This window comes from Aythya marila (genome assembly GCF_965140915.1).
Source record: "Aythya marila genome assembly, chromosome: 4".
NCBI classification, from domain to species: domain Eukaryota; kingdom Metazoa; phylum Chordata; class Aves; order Anseriformes; family Anatidae; genus Aythya; species Aythya marila.
This window is the reverse complement of record NC_139045.1, coordinates 29,739,258-29,757,957: the sequence shown is the minus strand read 5'-3', so window position 1 is coordinate 29,757,957 and position 18,700 is coordinate 29,739,258. Positions and strand designations below refer to the sequence as shown.

At 41.6% G+C, this 18,700-nt stretch overlaps 1 protein-coding gene across 1 annotated transcript; it reads right to left on the bottom strand.

Annotated features, from left to right (window-relative positions):
* Nucleotides 1–45: 45 nt before the first annotated feature.
* Nucleotides 46–12,062, bottom strand: PPID (peptidylprolyl isomerase D). The gene is made up of 10 exons (XM_082759349.1): nucleotides 11,934–12,062; nucleotides 10,807–10,947; nucleotides 10,281–10,387; nucleotides 8,278–8,466; nucleotides 7,304–7,426; nucleotides 5,623–5,729; nucleotides 3,123–3,264; nucleotides 955–1,041; nucleotides 830–872; nucleotides 46–284 (listed from the first exon to the last, which is right to left on the bottom strand). The coding sequence occupies exons 1-10, from the start codon at nucleotides 12,016–12,018 to the stop codon at nucleotides 196–198; spliced, it is 1,113 nt and encodes a 370-aa protein (XP_082615475.1). The 5' UTR covers nucleotides 12,019–12,062; the 3' UTR covers nucleotides 46–195.
* Between the last annotated feature and the right edge of the window lie 6,638 nt (nucleotides 12,063–18,700).

Sequence of the window (18,700 nt, the reverse complement as noted above, 5' to 3'; positions counted from 1 at the left end):
CAAAACAAGTTCTTAGACATTTAAAAGAAAAAAAAACACTTCACCTTTGAACAATGTTTTTATTATTAGACCTTTAAGTTGTAAACACCAAGAAGTGCAGTACAGGGCAAATGAGAGAGGGAACAGTTGCCTCCAGCTCCATTTTGTCTTTTGCATGAGTTAGTGCATAGAATTAAAAGCTTAACAATAAAAATATCAAGCGAACATTTTAGCATAAGCTGCCTTCTCTTTCTCCTTTTGGGCTTTTATCTTCTGCTTGATTTTGAGTGTTTCCGTCTGGATAGCTGTTTAAAAACAAAATCCATGATACAGTGTCTTCAGGTTACACTAGGTTTCCTAATATGTCAAGAGCAGGTCTCACTGCTGCAAATTACCTATATTATTTTGTACACCAAATTACCTATATTATTTTGTACACTATGTTTGTACACTAAACTGCATTTGATCTGCTAGGTCAGATACCAGCAGCAAAAAGGCTTTCCCTCTGTTTCACCTGGAAGGTGACCATGCAGGGCAGGATGGAGGAAGCACAGTATTGGTGTCCACTATTAGGTAATGGTAAGACCAGAAAATTAGTATGACCACTTTGTGCATTGCTGTAAAACTATACCTACATAAGCAGTTGCCCAGGGTACCGGACACATCAATGCTGTATAAAAGCAGGTGTTCTGTGTCACTGGGCTCTGTGCTCAATAAATCAGCTTCTAAGTTTCAACAGTTATTAGAAGCCACTATTTTAGGCACCACACTGGTTATGATTTCTTATGTAAGTATTACCCTGGTTACATTCTTAAAGTATAGGATCTGTAGAGAAGCGTCTTTATTTTACCTTTGTCCTCGGGGGCTATTTCGTGAGCCTTCTTAAGATCAGCCTTAAATAAAAACAAATATAAATGAATATTCTGGTGAAATATTTAGATATACCAAAAAAAATGTAAATATTGTAAAAATTACCAGTGCCTCATCGAGATCTTTTATTCCCTGCCATCCTTGAGCCCGTCTGTAGAGAGCTTTAGTATTTGCTGGATCTATTTTAAGAGCCTGTAAATTTAATAAAATTGTCACATTAACATTTAGTATACTTCACAGCCTCCCATCTCTGCAAATGGCAGTTCCCACCAGCAGGCAATCTCCTTATTTGATTTGAGGGTGAGCTGTCAAAACATTAACTGCAAAAAGGGATGTTGTAATGGAGCACCCTGAATGGCTATCTGATCACTTTCAGTACTGCTGCACCACAAGAGGGCTTTTGTCAAGGGCCAGCATACATTACAATGAAACGGAACCTGTGTTGATCAATACAGCTGTCAGAGCAAAGCTGCTGCTGCAGCTCAGGTTATCCTAACCTTGATGCTCACTGTTCTGCTCTGTATTGCAGCTCCTCCCTTCGCACTGAAAAAACCCTCTACAGTGACATCATAAAGAAAACAGAATTTTCTGTAAAGCTTTTTTCACTGTAGGATAGAAAGATGCAAGTGCTCCATCTTGTGATTCAGGAACCTAGTCAAGTTTCAGGTATCGCACTTTTTCTGACACAAATGGTTTCACTGATGTGTATGTTCCAGCTCTGATATGACAATACCAAAACAGGAAATACAGTGACTGGGTAAAGAGATTGTTTTACTAGTCAAGTCACTCACTAATTATTTTTTTCAAACTACCTCCATTAATTTGGATAGCTCCATTCTCTTCAGGAGCTTTTTCTTGCCTGTGAAAATCACGTTGTTTTTTTCTTACTGCAAAGACAGAACTATATTATACTTTTTTTTTTTTCAATTTTAAGAAATAAAATTTGTTCAATTATTAGAGGAAATCTGTGTGAATGTGGGGCTTTGTTAGTTTCATTCATTAACTCATTAAGAATTCTACATGCTAGAAGCTGCGTCTAGATTTTTAAAAACACCTCAGTATTGGCTGTTTGTATAAAGTATTCCTCTGAGAGCTCGTCTTGATGTATCTGCTGTAAGGCCTTGAACCTCTTCTCTGCCTAGAGTTAAAAACGTAGCTGTCTGTACCAGGTGCACACAGCATTCTTCGTTTTCAGCTGGACCAAGTGTGCTTACAGCTATTTTAACACAAGGTTTGTTTGAACAGGTTCAGCTCTCTGTAACTTCGTATTTACACCAAACAATGCATGTATTACAGATTGTTAATATAAAAAAAAAAAACTTCTGGCCTTAGGAAATCATCACTGAAACCGTATAGTTTCTCATCAACAATACTTGAACTCTACTAGATAATCTCAGAAACTGGTGGTCTAATTAAAACACCGATACACAGTTTAACACTTGTTATGATACTATGATAATGCATTTATGATAATTTAGCTTATGATAAGCTAAATGCATTACAGGTGGCTACTACAGCTAGGGACTTGCCTTGATCGAACAATTCTATAATTAAAAAAAAAAAAAGTTCTTCCACCTTTGCAAGTATTAGGATTATCAATTTCTGTGACACTGAAATGCTGTTTCAGTGGATCATTTTCTTGAGGACAGATACCGTGTTACAGTTTTTTACTCCTCCATTTGTCTATCTGAGGACATGGGTTTATGAATGTTCTGTGCAGAATGCCACCAGAAGCCTAGAAAGCAAGCCTGCTCTTCACAAGCCCCATCACGTGCAGATCAGCTGCATTTGTTTCCTTCCTTTTTTTTTTTTTTTTCCCTTTTACCACTACCCTACTTGAAAGGGCTGTGACTGGAAAATTCATTTCAGTAAATAGAATTCAGGCCCTTAAGATCTGAAAACAAGTAAAATGTTTTGCTTGTACTAGTCTTCCAGAAAAAAAAAAATATATATATATATATTCTTCTTTCACTGAAGACTCTCCTTGTAAGTTAAACATTACCTCTGTTCTTAGGAAACAAAACTAGCAATCCCAGTATGTATTTTTTTCTGGCAATAAGCAACAGAAGTCTTGCTTTCAAAATCCTTTTCAATTTTAAAATCATTTCAAAAAGCCACATACCAGAAGGTTTGTGATAACTATACAACCAGCATTCTACTTTATACTTTCAAACATTGAACTTGTCAGAAGAACTTAAAAAAAGTTTTGCAGTTTCAGTCTCCATTCTCGGCACTGGCCAATTGCTAATCAGGTTACTTAACACTAAATTTACCTCCGAACAACTGTCAATGGCTCCCTGCCAGTCTGACAGTTTTAGCTTGCAAGCGCCAATGTTTAGAACACAGGTCAGCCCAATGGTCTTCAGCTTTGGCTTGTCAGCCTCTTCTGCCACCGTTTCAGAAGCTTCTACATACCTGGAGAAAAACAGTTTTACAAAGAACGTGTGTTAGTGTTCCAAGTTCTGTTTTCTTCTGCCCTGAGCTATCTTTCCACAGGTAAGTGCAAGCTGGCATTTGTAACACAGTTTCAATTCCAGTCTTACAAGTATTTATTTGTATTTGTGTATTTAAAAAGATGAATCAATGAATGTTTTGCTGTAGCTCAGTAAGTATTAGACCAAAGGAGGAAAATACTCCTGTCCCTCTACTGTACTGATGGCATCTTTTATTCTTAGACAAATGCACTATCCTAGACAGCATGAAACCCATTAGAATTTATTTCAGTGCTTATTCCCAACAAACGTAGCGCTCATCTATGGCAAAAAGCAATGCTGCTACAGCACCTTCCACATTCAAGGGCAGTTTCATCTCTTCTTCAGTAAGATTTTAGTTAATTTAGGCATTTATGGTGAAAAACTAAAGCTAACTTTACTTTGTAAAGGCAGGAATGTTATTGGTGTTAACTCCACCTGCTTTCCAGTGACGACTCAGAGGTGCTTTTTGTTGAATTTCAAAACTGACCCTGGTTCAGGACCAAGCTGTATCATTTACTGCATCGCTGCCTCACAGGTAAACAAATTGTATCTCATTCTTCTTAATTCACACTGTGTTAATGCTGACAGCTTTTCATCTCAAGTGGCAAAGGCCTGTTGTGGATATAAAAGTTCTATCTCTTTTAAGGGCGTGCTTATAGAACTTGTTTTAATTTTTTAAAAAAGAGCTAATTTACCAAAATCATGTTCGTGTACACTCAAATTTTAAGCATGCCCTGATTAATGCAGTTTTTGCAGATTGGTGCTTATGGAGTTTTAATTTTGCATCCCTATCTTTTGAGTGTTGGATGGTTTGTATACAATCTCAGAGTACAGAAATAAGCAATACTTAAAATGTAAGTTAGACATAATCCCAGTGATTTGTCCACTTGCTGAGCATCATGCAAGAAAGGAGAGCCAGAAGAGAGAAAAAAGGGTAAAGTAAGAAGCTAAGGAAAATAATACGTAGTGAGTTATGTTCAAAACAAACAGAATGCACCTTTAACCATTCTGGAAACAAAATCAGAGCTTCCCAGCCAAAGAATTCTGTAAGATGAATATAAGTGGAGACAAGGGAAAACTATACATTTTGGACAAGAAAGTCTAAATTCTGACATAAAAAATAACTGGTTAAGCAGCAGTACATTAAGAAGAACTGAAGGTTATAATAGAATATAAGCATTAAAGAATGCACAATGCAACACTGATAAAAAAAAAAAAAAAAAAAAAAAAAAGTAAAACCACCAGCTGGTTTGTTTGCTAGGTGAGCTGTACAGAAGACATAGGAGATGCCCCCAATAAGAGCTCCTCCTGTCAGTTCCAGAGAAGTGCCAACCAAAATACTCCATCCCACCTAAAGTATTAGACTTCAGGGAGAACAGTAGGGTGTGTCCATTCAAGTATGAAAACACGACCCATAAGGAAGAGCTGGAACAATCCAATTTGTCTACTTCAGAAGAGCTACTCTCCCTTCCATCCACTAGGACAAAAATTGAGTATCAACAAGAAGCTGTCTACACAAACAGGAAGAGCCTTCATTGGCTCATCAGCTTAAGAGTAAGAGTAAGCAAGACAACTAATTGTGAGGGATGGCAAAATTATACTATGAAAGGATTTTTGAGGGCAGAGGGAGAGGTTGCATCTTGGGTTAATTATTTGCATGGATGAATTTTTATTAATATTTTTTTTTATATAATGGTCAGTATAACTTTTTTAAAAAGTTAACAGGAGAACCACATACATATAAAGCAAAAATCGTGAAAGAAGAAAGGAGCAGTACGGAGACAAAGATCATGATTTTAAAGGCAAGTCTGAATTATACATGGAGACAGGACAATGGCACAATGCCTCAAAACAAAAAATAATAATGAATTAATAAGCGTCACGTTTGGGGGTGCTCTCTCATGAGCTTACCCATCTCCTAAACCTACTGCTTGTTCAAAATCTGACAAGTATCTCCCTCTCTTTCTCTCCAAATACCCTGTATGCTGTTGTGCTTTTCTTCCCAGTTATGCACCAGCACAGCAGCAGCATTAATAGAGGAGCATTTATTCAATTCAAAACAATGCTTCTTGCCTATAGTTCTTAACCTAGCAGTAAGTAGAAGACCTACTTGTATTGGTAGCTAAAAAACAACCAGATGTTTTCTAGACTCTGAAACCTATTTTTTAAAAGAAAAAGAAAAAAAAAAAAAAAAGAAAAAAACACAGCAACAGGCATTTTTAAAATGCACATATGATTGCTTGATATCAGAATTACTTTGGATTACAGGAACTATCTCATTTAATGATGATAGCCTTACCGTAAACTTTTACTATACTTTTTAGCTGCCATTGCCCAATTTTGCGATTTGAAGAAAGTATTTCCTATATTCTTTATGTCTTCTGCTATGGCCACAATCTTGTCAACCTAATAAATAGATGGAAAATATAAGGTATAAATTTACTTATGAGAAAAGTCTTGGTTTACTTTATATTTAACAGTAGGATCCCACGTCCATCTTCTTTCAAAGATCTCAGGAGTATTCCAATTTTAGATAAATACTAACTTCAAACCACTTCTGTAATATTCTATACTTTAAGTAATGCAATAGTCTGAAAGATGAAATTACCGATGGGTTTTCTACAGCATAAAGAGTGAGAAAACACCAGAGACAACACAGCAGTACAACTCTTTCCCCTAAATGCTGCTACCCACACAGAAAGCTATAAATAACAGCGTTGACCATTATACACAGAAAGGAAGGCATGCTAACAATTAAAGTATTCAACCAAGACTGCCTTATTCACAGGAATATTTCATCTCCTGCTTCTCAAAATGGTACTAGAGTCACCTGAAATCTGCATGGTCTCAACTAAAGTCATAGCAATACACATCATTCTCTCAAAGCACTTCAAACATCTACAGAAGAAAAAGAAAACTGCCAGCATGCATCAAATCCATCACTTCTATTTCCAGAACAGCATATACTTCAAGTGTTAAGTTACTTTTCCAGTGGCAAGAACCAGTTTATGGTTACTGCTGTCAGTACCACAGTTGCCTTCAGATCTGTCAAATGTATATATTGCCATTTATAAGACTATCAGTTTACACTTCTACCCAGCTAGAATTAATATCCTTGAAAAAACTGATCATCACAGCAGAAGATGAATGTCACCATGGTTTCTGCGGTTAGTTTGTATAAACATGTTTAAAGTTAAGGGAGGCAGGCATCTGCCAAGCTCAGATCTAGACCACAGAAAATGCCATCCAAAACCTCTTTCACCATATCAATAGCCAGATACAAGGAGTTTCTGGTTTCTAGCTGTAAAGTTTTTGTTTCTTACTATTATCTCCGTTTCTAATTTGGAATCTACACATACATCGTGGCCCCCTTTTTATTTCCCTCTCACAGTGTTTGATTTCCAAAGCTTATCGATTTCACTATCAGGATAAAGTAAGAAGCTGCATAAGAGCTGCTTTCACCAGCCTGCTCCCTAACTCTCGGCAACCAGTCTTCCTTCAGTTTGAACAAAATGAACAGCAAACAGCTACTGGGAACTGAGAGCATCTAGCACAGATATACTAAAAATATTTTTAAAGTTTTATCCTTTATTATTTTTAGTAAGTGAGGCAATTTTTAAAGGATGAATTATGTTAAAGTTTGTACAGAAAAAGTGTGCATGTACTAAGTTAGTCATCTCTGGGATGGAGTTCTCATAATAACACTTTGTCACTACAGCACAAGCAAAAAATGAGTAAAAAGAAATGGACAGGAAAAAAATCTTTTGTGGTTTTAGTTATTAGGAAAAAATCAGTTGTAATTGAAAATAAAAAGATTACAATCTCCTCCCCCAGCATTCACTTTTGTACAATTAAACATAACCACTTAATCTTCATTGAGTGAAAAAAAAGGCTCAGTGAACATCGCAGACGCCATGTAACTCAGATTGCTTACTATATTGCATTCTATAAAATAAGTACCTTAAAAGAAAACTACTTACGTCTTTTAAGTCTATATCCGAGTCTTCAGGAAAATCTGGGTGAGCATCTCCAGAACCATCCTGGGGAACAATTCCCCAGTCATCTCCTTCCTTTAGCTCTCCGCATTCAGCAATGACGCACAACTGAAAAATAAGCAGGTTTGCTTATTGAGAACTTTTGAAAAAAAAAAAAAAAAGCCATAACTTCTATGTACTCTTTAAACTCAGTAGAAATCTTTTTCATCTGTTGTTTGGGTGCGTGGATTTCAGAAGCCTATCACGTAATTAGCCTATCCTCACCAAAAGGCTTTTATCACAGTAAGCACTGCCTTTGGGAAGCAGCCTTCCACCAACACCATACCCACGCTCTACAGGGGGGCTGGAAGAGGAGCTGACAGCACGCTGAGCTTCAGCAAAACACAAGCCATTGAAATTTCACTACTTTAGAGACAAAGGATCTTTCTCAAACTGCCAAGTCTTTTAATGTTACAGAGGTCTTTGTTTCTGACGCAAGCAAAAACTGGCATGGCCTACAACGACAGCTTTTCTAGAAATAAAACTATTTCTGACCTAACATTCATAACAATTACTTATCTGGTAGGTAAGGTTTTGAATTCCACCTTCTAGTTCCACCTCACTTAAGTTTCTAGAACACCTCAAAATGTGTAACTGTTTGAAGAGGTTTCAACCACAAAATAACCGTTCTCCCTTCCCGGTACTTTCACAAGACATGTTATGTTTCAGATTCAAGAAATCAGATGTCCTCTAATATTTAAACTAGGTTCCAGCGACAAGGCTACAATAGGAGAATGAGAGGTAATGTTTCAATATTTTCCCCAAAGCAACCTGTTAAAAACAGGGTCTTTTATTGCTTTGGAAAAAAAAATATTTAATCCTCCTCAAAAAAATAAAGGTCAAATCAATTTGGTGACTTCATAAAGCTTCATATACTACAAGAAAAACCACCACCCGTAGGTGCCCTGGGTTTTGCTTACCTTAACAGGATTTTCTCCATTTACTTCGACATTTTCTAATATTTTAACAACACCCATTCCTTTGATCACTTGGCCGAACACCACGTGTTTCCCATCCAGGTGAGAAGTAGGCACCGTGGTAATGAAGAACTGGGAGCCGTTAGTGCCAGGTCCCGCGTTTGCCATGCTCAGCAGCCCTGGTTTGTCGTGCTGCACATCAAATCACAACCAACATGAACAAGATCTGTTATAACATCGTATAAAGAACCCAGTGTCCTAGCGTGCAGAGCCAGATGTGTGAGTTAGCATTCTGAACATTTTGTGTCCACTTCTTCTACAATCAATCCACTCTGCAGTGGTCAGCTACTGAGCTGGGACAGATCACCTGAGAAATAGGTAAGTTTTCACTTTTTCTTTTTTTTTTTTTTTTAATTACAACTAATGCTAGACAGCACTGGTCTGAAAACAAAGAGCCAAGGAACAGTAAGCTCTGGTGTTGCCTTACACATGTTGTCTGTAAACATTCAGAGGAAAAGTCACAAAGTTAAGAGCCAGAAATATGGTGGCTCTGATTTTCAAAACATTTACATGTGACTCCATTTTGCTTGGGACCAAATCGCGGCAGCAGTCCCATGAAGTGAGTCATATTTATCAACAGAACTCTCGATAACTCAGGTGCATTTTCTTGCCATGAAATTGTTTTGAAAAATGTTGCAGATAAAGTATTTCTCCCATGATGTTTCTGCTTGTCATTTGGTAAGCTTACAAAACAAGTAAAGAAGTCTGGAAAAATCAGACTGAGAAATCTAAGGCTTGCAAAATTGGCATGGTACCAGCACTGCTTGGGGACTGAGTAAATTGGATGTTTCACAATTGTACAGCCATTAGTTGAAGTGACACCAAAAAAGTGGACTGGGAGTGACCTGACATTATAAGCTGACCACTGGCAAAGTCTTACCATTTATTCCAATTTACAGGTAACCATATAAACACCAAAAGAACAAACGTGGACCTGCTGTACAGTATGATAAAAGGCAGTTTTCTTCCCTTTCTGTCTGGAATACCCATTTTACATAAAGGTAGAACTAAAACTTCTAAAAATGATTTAAAAATATAGAAGACAAACATATCTTCTTCAGAAGGAAACGAAGAAAAAGAAGTCAGTCTTGCGTCAAAAGACAGATCCCTGCAGTCATGAACCAAATTGGATTTTGGTATCAAAGAGAAGCCTGAAGAATGGTGATGGGCATTCTGAAGTTAATGCCAATTCCCCAAGAAACAAGGAAAGGTACAGGACAGATCCTGACACAAGCAGTGTTCCAAGAGTTGTACCTGTTAATTGTACCTGTTTGAATGTGTAAGGCACATGCAGCTACAGTCTCCCTGGTATCACTAGACACAGATTTTGAGGACAAAGATAGCTTTGAAATTTCCTACTCTCACAGTAGGAAATTCCTTCCTGCCATCCTGTAGCAGGGTGAACAAACTTGCTACACTATAAAATACATGAAATAGCTCATTTAAAAGATACATTTTTTAATGTATAGAATGGATCCATGAACAGTTGCATTGGTGCTATAATTAGTGAGCTCTGATACAGAAGTGGCAATAAATAATGGGGGGTAAGAGTTTCTGAAGTTAGCTCTGCCATCAAAGCCAGCATCTCTTAAAACTACATCCTCAAATCCAGACCCATGCATACTCAAAACCCTATTTGTCACTCTTTCAGAATAATATCCCTACCTCTTTCAATGAAACAAATACTGTTTCAAATTAATTTCTGATGGTGCAATCAAAAAGAAATTGTAGGCTATGGTTGTCTTTTCTTAATAAGGTGAACCCTTTCTTCTGTGCTCAATAAAGACTTTAAGGACAAACTAGTAGGGGGCTTTTTGGCTGCATTCATTCCACTGCTTAAAAATACATTAACAGTGGCCTAAAGAGCACTAGTGCTGAACTTGAAGAAAACTAAAAATTACTGAAAATTCAAAAACTGGATGCAATTACTATTTTTAATAGATTACCTTATAATGAAAGTTTTCATCTTCGAATTTTTCACCATAAATACTTTCTCCACCAGTGCCATTTTGATTTGAGAAATCTCCGCCCTGGACCATGAACTGCTTAATAACTGTAAAAGAAAATAATTACAAAATATAGCAGCAAGGCAGGAAAGGCACTGCAGACCAAACAATTCAGAGACGACGAGCAATCCCAGCCATCAGCACTGCACCTACATAAAACTCAAACCACCTTTTAGTTATCCTCACCCACACATTCCTTTTCTACTCAGTGAATGTTATTTGAAATTTGATCCTTTACCTGAAAACCACTTCAACCCATTTACAATTCACATTAAATTAGTTTTGCTAATTTACTGCTGAATTTATAATGCAAATTTATTGACTATGCATGGCAGACAGTATTTAGAGATTAGGAGGATCAAAAAGTCAAAAACATAGTTTCAGTCGTTATCTGTTCAACAAATGCTCCACAATAACATTTACCATTACTTCAAATATTGATAATGGAGGATTTCACAGAACTTACTTCTATGGAAAGGGCATCCTTTATAATGGAGAGGTTTTCCAGTTGCGGACCCTGTTCCTTTCTCTCCTGTGCATAACGCACGGAAGTTTTCAGCGGTTTTCGGTACAATGTCAGCAAATAACTCAAAGACAATGCGTCCAACTGAAATGACAGAAAATGAGATAACGTTAAGTTCTGGCCTTGGCACAGTGATTTATTGAGTATTACAGGGCAAAGGACATAAACGTTTCAGACTTTTTTGATCAAAAAGCTTATGGTAAGCACATAAACCAACCTTACTCCTCATTCTCTTAAGCACCCGTTTCACTGAAACGCAGTAATGCTGAACTTGCAGGCGAATAATGGCCACGTAGAGTTACAGGTGCTACTAAGCAACCCTTAACACCCAAAAATGTATGGGTTTTAGCTAAAGGACGCGAAACCTGGGCAGATCTCAGACCCCCCAAGAGCGGATCGGTGGATTTTGTGCCACTGTCATCTCGTCTCAAGCCGGCCCCTGACGGGGGCTGCCGCCATCAGGGGATGCTCCCCTCTTCTCCTCGGCCTAACCGCCTCACTCTCCCGGACGCCGAATGTGAAAATATTAACCCTAATTAACACGGGAACGCAATCAGACGGCTGGCAGCCAGCACAAAGCAGACCACCTCACCCTCCTCACCCTTCAGGGTGGGCGCACGGCGCTCTGGAGGCAGCACCGCGCCAACGCGTGCTCCGCAAACCCACGCCTCCAGGCACAGCTCCGCCACCCTTCCCCGTCATTTTTTATCCCAACCCCGTCCCCGCGCCCACCCCTTCCAACACCCCCACCGACACCGCCACCCGCGGCGGCCGCCAGCCCGGCGGGGAGCAAATGGCGGCCCCGGGGCCGTGCCGGGCCGCAGCCGCCCGCTGCGCCGCGTGGGGCGGCCCTGCCCGGCCGCGGGGCCCCGCGGGGCCGCGTCCCCCCTCCGGGTGCCCCCGACAGCGCCGCAGCTCCGCGCCCGGGGAGCGCAGGGCGAGAAGCGGCGCGCAGGGCCCGCGGGGGCCATGTTGCCGCCGTGCCCCCCCCACCCTCCCCCGCCTCGCTCCCTTCCCCTCCGCAGCGCCCCGGCCCGCGCCGCCCCGCGGGCCGAAGCCCCGGCCCCCACCTCGCTCGCCCCCGATGTCCACATCGAAGAAGGCGCGGGGGTTGCGGGGGTTGCCGGGCCGGGCGCTGGGGGACGGGTGCGACATGTCGGGCTGCCCGCGCTGCCTCACGCCCGCCCGCTCTGCAGCCCGCTCCGCCCACGGGAGGCGGCGCGGCCCCGGCCGGGAGGGCCCCAGGCGAGGGGCCAAGGGAGCCAGGGGACCGGCCCTGAGGGGGCTGCGGGGTTGGGGGAGCTGGGGGACAGCGGGGATTTGGGGTTTCGCCTTGGGTTTGTCGCTTTATGTCACGGCTGGCATCGTGAAGGCAGCGTAGGTCTTGAGGCACAAGCAGAAGGGGCAGAAGAGCGCCGGGCTCTGCCCCGTGCAGTATTGCAGCCCCTTCTGGAAATGCTCCGCATCGCAACGAGCCTCACTGTTCCCCACACGTCTTTACACCAACCCAGCAACCTCTGTATTCAATCTGATTCATAGGATCCCCCAAAGGCTTTCTCCCCTAATTCATGTGATCTCTATACATTTGGACTTGAGCTTCATCAAGCTGGTTTTCATCTCTCAGTATGTCCTCAATATCAGGCATGTCAGAGGGCAGCTGTAATTCCCAGATCAAAAAATATATATATAAAGTAGCATTGATATTAATAACCCTGCAGGCCATATACTTGGCTTCCACAGCCCCTGTACAGATGTTGGACAGAGGAGGTGATCGCCACTGAGTGCTGTTGCGTATCGCATCTGGGAACCCTTAACAGGAGGAAAAGTCATCTGCTACCATCTGGGAGCACTTAGTGAGGAATTAGTGGAACCACACTGAGGCATTTCTTTCTCTGAGCCAGGTTACGCAGCTGTGTCAGGGATTTCACATGCTCCACAGTGTCAAAGGCCACCAGGGCTTTGAGTCATGTGCAAGTCACCAGGCATCTGGCCATGGGCACAGGCTGACATTTTTTTCATGGTTACACTGAGCACAGGTGAGGTGCAGGGAGTCAGGAGAAATGGTCTCAGTGAGGCAGTACGGTCAAGCCATGCGAGGATGGTCTCACAGAGATTTCTTCAGCAGGCATCACATCTTGCATGTGTTCTCCACAAGAGCTGCTGGCAGCTTCCACTCTGGAAGAAGGAGTGATTCATTCTTCCAGCAGCAGACTTACACAGTCCCTGCAGCTTTTTTCTGGCCAAGTTGGAAGAGTTTTGGTTCCAGAGTATTAATTCATGTTACAGTAGTTGCTCAGAAGTCCCAATGTGCAAGGTACTTCAGAGGTGCAAAGAAAGAGGCAATCCCTATCCCAAACAGCTTTCAATCTAACCAGACGGGACAGGGAAAGATTAGAAGAAAATAAATACTGCTATGCTAATTCTAAGACGTGAGCTGAATGAGAGAGAAATTAAGGAACTTTCTCTGTGTTGTTAGGGGAGACTGGAAAATATGTGAACTGAGTGAATGCCTCCCAAGCACTGCAGAAGTATAATTACTGTAAGAATCCATGTATAGTTATTGACAGGTTGGAAAAAAAGAAGAAAAAAAAAAAAAAAAAAAAAAAAGCTATACCATGACTTCTGTCAAGAATTTTCAGAGTGATTTTATGTTCAAATGAATGTATTAAGTTACACACTAAATTGGTAGGTAAACCTCTTTCAAAGTCAGATTTACTTTCTCAAATCCTCTAACCTCTCTGTTTTCAGGCAGTAAAATAATTGACTGTGATCTTCTAATGCTTTGTGATCTTGTAATTTTAAAATACTTCCTCTTACCAAAGTATCTCCTCTATTTAGACACTTCTGATAGTTTGCTCACTAAATATTTGTAAAGCATTACATTGTAAATAGGAGCTGCAGCTGAACTGCTTGTTTAATTCAGATATTTATTTGTCTGCACATACAGCTTTGGCTACCCAGTAAATTAGTTGGAGTATGATCATTAGATAAACTTATCTTGGGGGTGCTAAAACCTTGAAGCCATTGCCTTCAAGTACAAGTCTCCCCTTTCACTACTGAATAAGTTGTCCTTGCTAGGAGGGTATGATGCTCCAGCCGAATACAGAGCAGTCAGAGCAGGGCTGCTTTTTGTGCAGCTCTCACATATCCTGATCTTGGTTTTCACCTCTTCCCTTCCTTGCTAAAGAAACTACCACTGATAAATGCATATAAATGCGTATGTCATCCTAATATTTGTACTCTGAGGAAAGACACAATGAGCAAGTAAATTTTGTTATCACTCTAGCCTGTCAGATACCATTCCACAGAATAAAATGCAAAATAAAGATTATTCATAATTGCTGCTGATTGTGTAGGTTGGACAAATATATACACGTTCACACTAGGATTTTTGCTTATTATTAATTTTTTATCTCTTTTTCACCTCCATAATTTATTTGAAAATAGAAGCTTTAAAATTTTCATTCCACCAGAAGACGAATGCTTTGTCTCGGTGCAGAACTGCTCTGTCTAGGGATATTAAAAGCCATTTTGGATTGTGTAAGAGTAATGGTATGTTTGTGGGTGTTTCACAGAATTGAGTTGTAACTTCAAAATACGGCCCAGTGGAGTACTGATGGGATCCAACTGACAAGAGACTGCAGCACACACATCATCGCCTTTTCAGAACAGCCATCATGAAGCCTCCAGTGACACAATTTTTGATAGCAGTTTGGGTAAGGTAGTTTTTGCTGCTGGCTGTAAAACATAGCAGGCGTTCAGCCTTTCCCTTGCCATGTAACACACACACACTGTGCATCACGTGCTGTTCCCATGTGACCTTACACACCAAGCCCATCACCTTTGTCAGAGAGACAGCAGGCAGGTTAGAAATAAATCTGGTTTCTCATCATCCCCACCTGCACCAAATCTTTTTCTGCATAAAGCTGAATAAAGAGGTCCCAGATTAAGACCATACTGAGCAGCTATTGACGCCAAGCTGATTCCTCTAAGCTGAGTTGAAATGCAATGTTGAACAAAGGAAGAACCATATGTTCTTGTCTCGCTATGTTTGAAGAAGAAAATTGTCTACAGCGCTGACATAATATGCCAGAAATTGAAAGAAAAGTCAGGCACGTAGCCATCACTAACTTTCAGATATGCTGATCCCTAAAGAAATGGCTTAGATAAGAACCAAGCAAAGCCAGGAAGACTTTTTGATCTGTGTATTCTGGATGTGCTTTGAGCATCTTTTAGAGGCAAATAGCCAGAGTAATGCTTGGGAGCTCAGGGTGTGAGGAAGCAGGGCATAGCTCAGGGAGCTGGGGGTTGGCCTTATCTCACAGATAGCTAGCGATAGGACTAGAGGGAATGGCCTCAAGTTGCGCCAGGGGAGGTTTAGTTGGGAAATGAGGAGACATTTCTTCTCAGGAAGAGCAGTCAGGCATTGGAAGGGGTTCCCCAGGGAGGTGGTAGAGTCACCGTCCCTGGGGGTGTTCAAGGAAAGGTTGGACGTGGCACTTAGGGACATGGTCTAGTGGGTGATACTGTTGGTAGGCAGATGGTTGGACCATGTGATCTTGGAGGTCTTTTTCAGCCTTAATGGTTCTATGATTCTAAGCCATGAGTGGGAAGAAGGAAAGGCCCAGGTTGGTAGCTGGCCTCTGCCAGTGGTGCTGCTGTGCTGGGTAGGATGCTGCGCCTGTAGCTGAACTTGGGGCCCTCACTTCCCATACAAATACATGGCCTGCACAGTACTGTAAGTTCATGTAAGTGTGTGGTGCTACTTACTGTAGTTATCACTAATTTGACCTCAGTACCAGGGAAACTCATGGAGCAGATCCTCTTGAGAGTCATCATGCAGCACTTGCAGGGCAAGCAGGCGATCAGGCCCAGTCAGCATGGGTTTATGAAAGGCAGGTCCTGCTTGACTAGTCTGATCTCCTGTGACAAAGTGACGCGCTGGGTGGACGAGGGAAAGGCTGTGGATGTGGTCTACCTTGACTTCAGCAAGGCTTTTGACACCGTCTCCCACAGCATTCTCCTCAAGAAACTGGCTGCTCTTGGCTTGGACTGGCGCACGCTTCGTTGGGTTAGAAACTGGCTGGATAGCCGGGCCCAAAGAGTCGTGGTGAATGGAGCCAAGTCCAGTTGGAGGCCAGTCACTAGTGGCGTCCCCCAGGGCTCGGTGCTGGGGCCGGTCCTCTTTAATATCTTCATCGATGATCTGGACGAGGGCATTGAGTGCACCCTCAGTAAGTTTGCAGATGACACCAAGCTATGCGCATGTGTTGATCTGCTCGAGAGTAGGAAGGCTCTGCAGGAGGATCTGGATAGGCTGCACCGATGGGCTGAGGTCAACTGCATGAAGTTCAACAAGGCCAAGTGCCGGGTCCTGCACCTGGGGCGCAATAACCCCAAGCAGAGCTACAGGCTGGGAGATGAGTGGTTGGAGAGCTGCCTGGCAGAGAAGGACCTGGGAGTGATGGTGGATAGTCGGCTGAATATGAGCCAGCAGTGTGCTCAGGTGGCCAAGAAGGCCAATGGCATCCTGGCTTGTATCAGAAACAGTGTGGCCAGCAGGGCTAGGGAGGTGATCGTCCCCCTGTAGTCAGCTCTGGTGAGGCCGCACCTCAAGTACTGTGTTCAGTTTTGGGCCCCTCGCTACAAGAAGGACATCGAGGTGCTTGAGCAGGTCCAGAGAAGGGTGACGAAGCTGGTGAGGGGCCTGGAGAACAAGTCCTACGAGGAGCGGCTGAGGGAGCTGGGCTTGTTCAGCCTGGAGAAGAGGAGGCTCAGGGGCGACCTTATTGCTCTCTACAGATACTTTAAAGGAGGCTGTAGTGAGGTGGGGGTTGGCCTGTTCTCCCACGTGCCTGGTGACAGGACAAGGGGGAATGGGCTAAAGTTGCGCCAGGGGAGTTTTAGGTTAGATGTTAGGAAGAACTTCTTTACCGAAAGAGTTGTTGGACACTGGAACAGGCTGCCCAGGGAAGTGGTGGAGTCACCATCCCTGGAAGTCTTTAAAAGATGTTTAGATGTAGAGCTTAGGGATATGGTTTAGTGGGGACTGCTAGCGTTAGGTCAGAGGTTGGACTCGATGATCTTGAGGTCTCTTCCAACCTAGAAATTCTGTGATTCTGTGATTCTGTAAAAGGCATTAAAATATCCTATTATGATGACTGTTCATTATGATAACCTTTTTGGTCTGCATCTCATATGGGTAGGATAGAGTCCAAGATGAACCACGTCAACACAGATTTAAAGACAGAAGCACAGCCTGCAGTCCCACAATGGATTTTGCCACTGAAAATCTGGAGCGTGAGGATTTCCTGATGACCTTCGGATGGAGTCCAGGCAGGAGGCTGAGAAATATACTGAGTCTGACAATTGTGTTGTATAGAGGAACCAAACCATGTTCTACACAAGTGTTTGAGCATAGAATCAACATCCATAGTTACGTACATCTTCAGGCTCTTCTGGAAGAAAAAGTAGTGTACCTTCGCTTTTGGACACTTGACAGGATACACAAGGAACAGCAGTGATTTCAAAACTATTACCTTTACGCAATCCAATTCTTACCATATTACTCAATATTTATACTGTAGTGATTAAAAGAAGAAATCCCTGATCTGACCTTTCTCTCTATTTTAAACACTAAAGGCTGTTAAAAATCAGATGTTTCATTACATGCATTAATAATTAACAGTAATTTTGAAACAATTCCCATAAATCATTCCCATTAAATTGTCTTTCATTTTTCACTGACTCTATCTTCTATGTAAAAAGGCAGCAAAACTGCTTATCTATATTAAGGCAGCATTTTTGTGGCATTCTTCAGGGGCTGGGAAAAGTTGCTGCAGCAACAGCACATGTTATATAACGCTCCATTCAATGAAGGATGATTAAGCTGGTTTGCAGGGGGCTGCAGTCCCAAGCTCTCTGTTGCTGTCAGTTTCTATCCCTGCCTGAAAAACGCCATGTATTTTAGTATAGGTTTTTAAAGTTCTCTGTAGAGAGTAATTTGGATTTAGACTAAATAGTAATAATAACAATATGCAGAGATGATAATTCTAGACATTTACTGATACTATATTTTTCTCAGCATGTTTGAAGTACCAATAAAAACCTTTTTTCTTTTTTTTTTTAAATTTATTTTACAGAATCCAAAATATGGCTGATGCTTTACAAAGCACAGCAAGACTTAATCTACATTCACACAACTTCACGCAGCACACATCACTACACGAAACAGTAAGTAATTACCAAGCATCCTGGATTAGCAAACCATTCGTAAACTCTTGAGAGCTTACATGTTCTGGCTTCTGGCTTCTTTTTGTGGTGCCTCCAAAGCCTAGTTCTGACAACAAAGATTTAGGAGCATTTTGGATTTGTCTGTTCAGGACTGAGAGGAATGGAAAGGAAAAAGCCGTAAGGGAACTCAAAGTTTCATCTGGGTCTGAGTGATGGGGAGGGTAACCGTGACGTAGGGGACTTGGGTTTTAAGCCAGCTTGTCCTGGCTATAAAACCGAGTTTCTACATTTTCAGAAGAGAATCTTCAGAGAGATTTATGGTCTGTGAAACACAGAAACACCCAAACATTCAGCTCTTCCAAGATTTGAATGTTCCTTTTATGTACTGACAGCTTCCTAACACAGTCTCATATATTTCTATCTTAAAGAATCTATCTCCTTTTCTGCCCAAAGTTTCAACAGCTACATTGTCTTTCTCTGTTCTTAAAGAATCTGACCCTTAGTAGGCATTGTAAATAAGGTTTTGATTCTCATATGCCCCATTTTTATTTCATATATTCCTAGGAGAGTGAGGGCTGTCTTGCTGTAAATGGTCTTTGCTTGA

Coding starts and splice junctions, on each gene's coding strand:
- PPID (XM_082759349.1), bottom strand. CDS start 12,018: ATGTCGCACCCGTCCCCCAGCGCCCGGCCCGGCAACCCCCGCAACCCC. Junction 7,427..8,277: donor ATGGAGAAAATCCTGTTAAG/GTAAGCAAAACC, acceptor CTTATTTTTCAG/TTGTGCGTCATTGCTGAATG. Junction 285..829: donor AATAGCCCCCGAGGACAAAG/GTAAAATAAAGA, acceptor GTTTTTAAACAG/CTATCCAGACGGAAACACTC.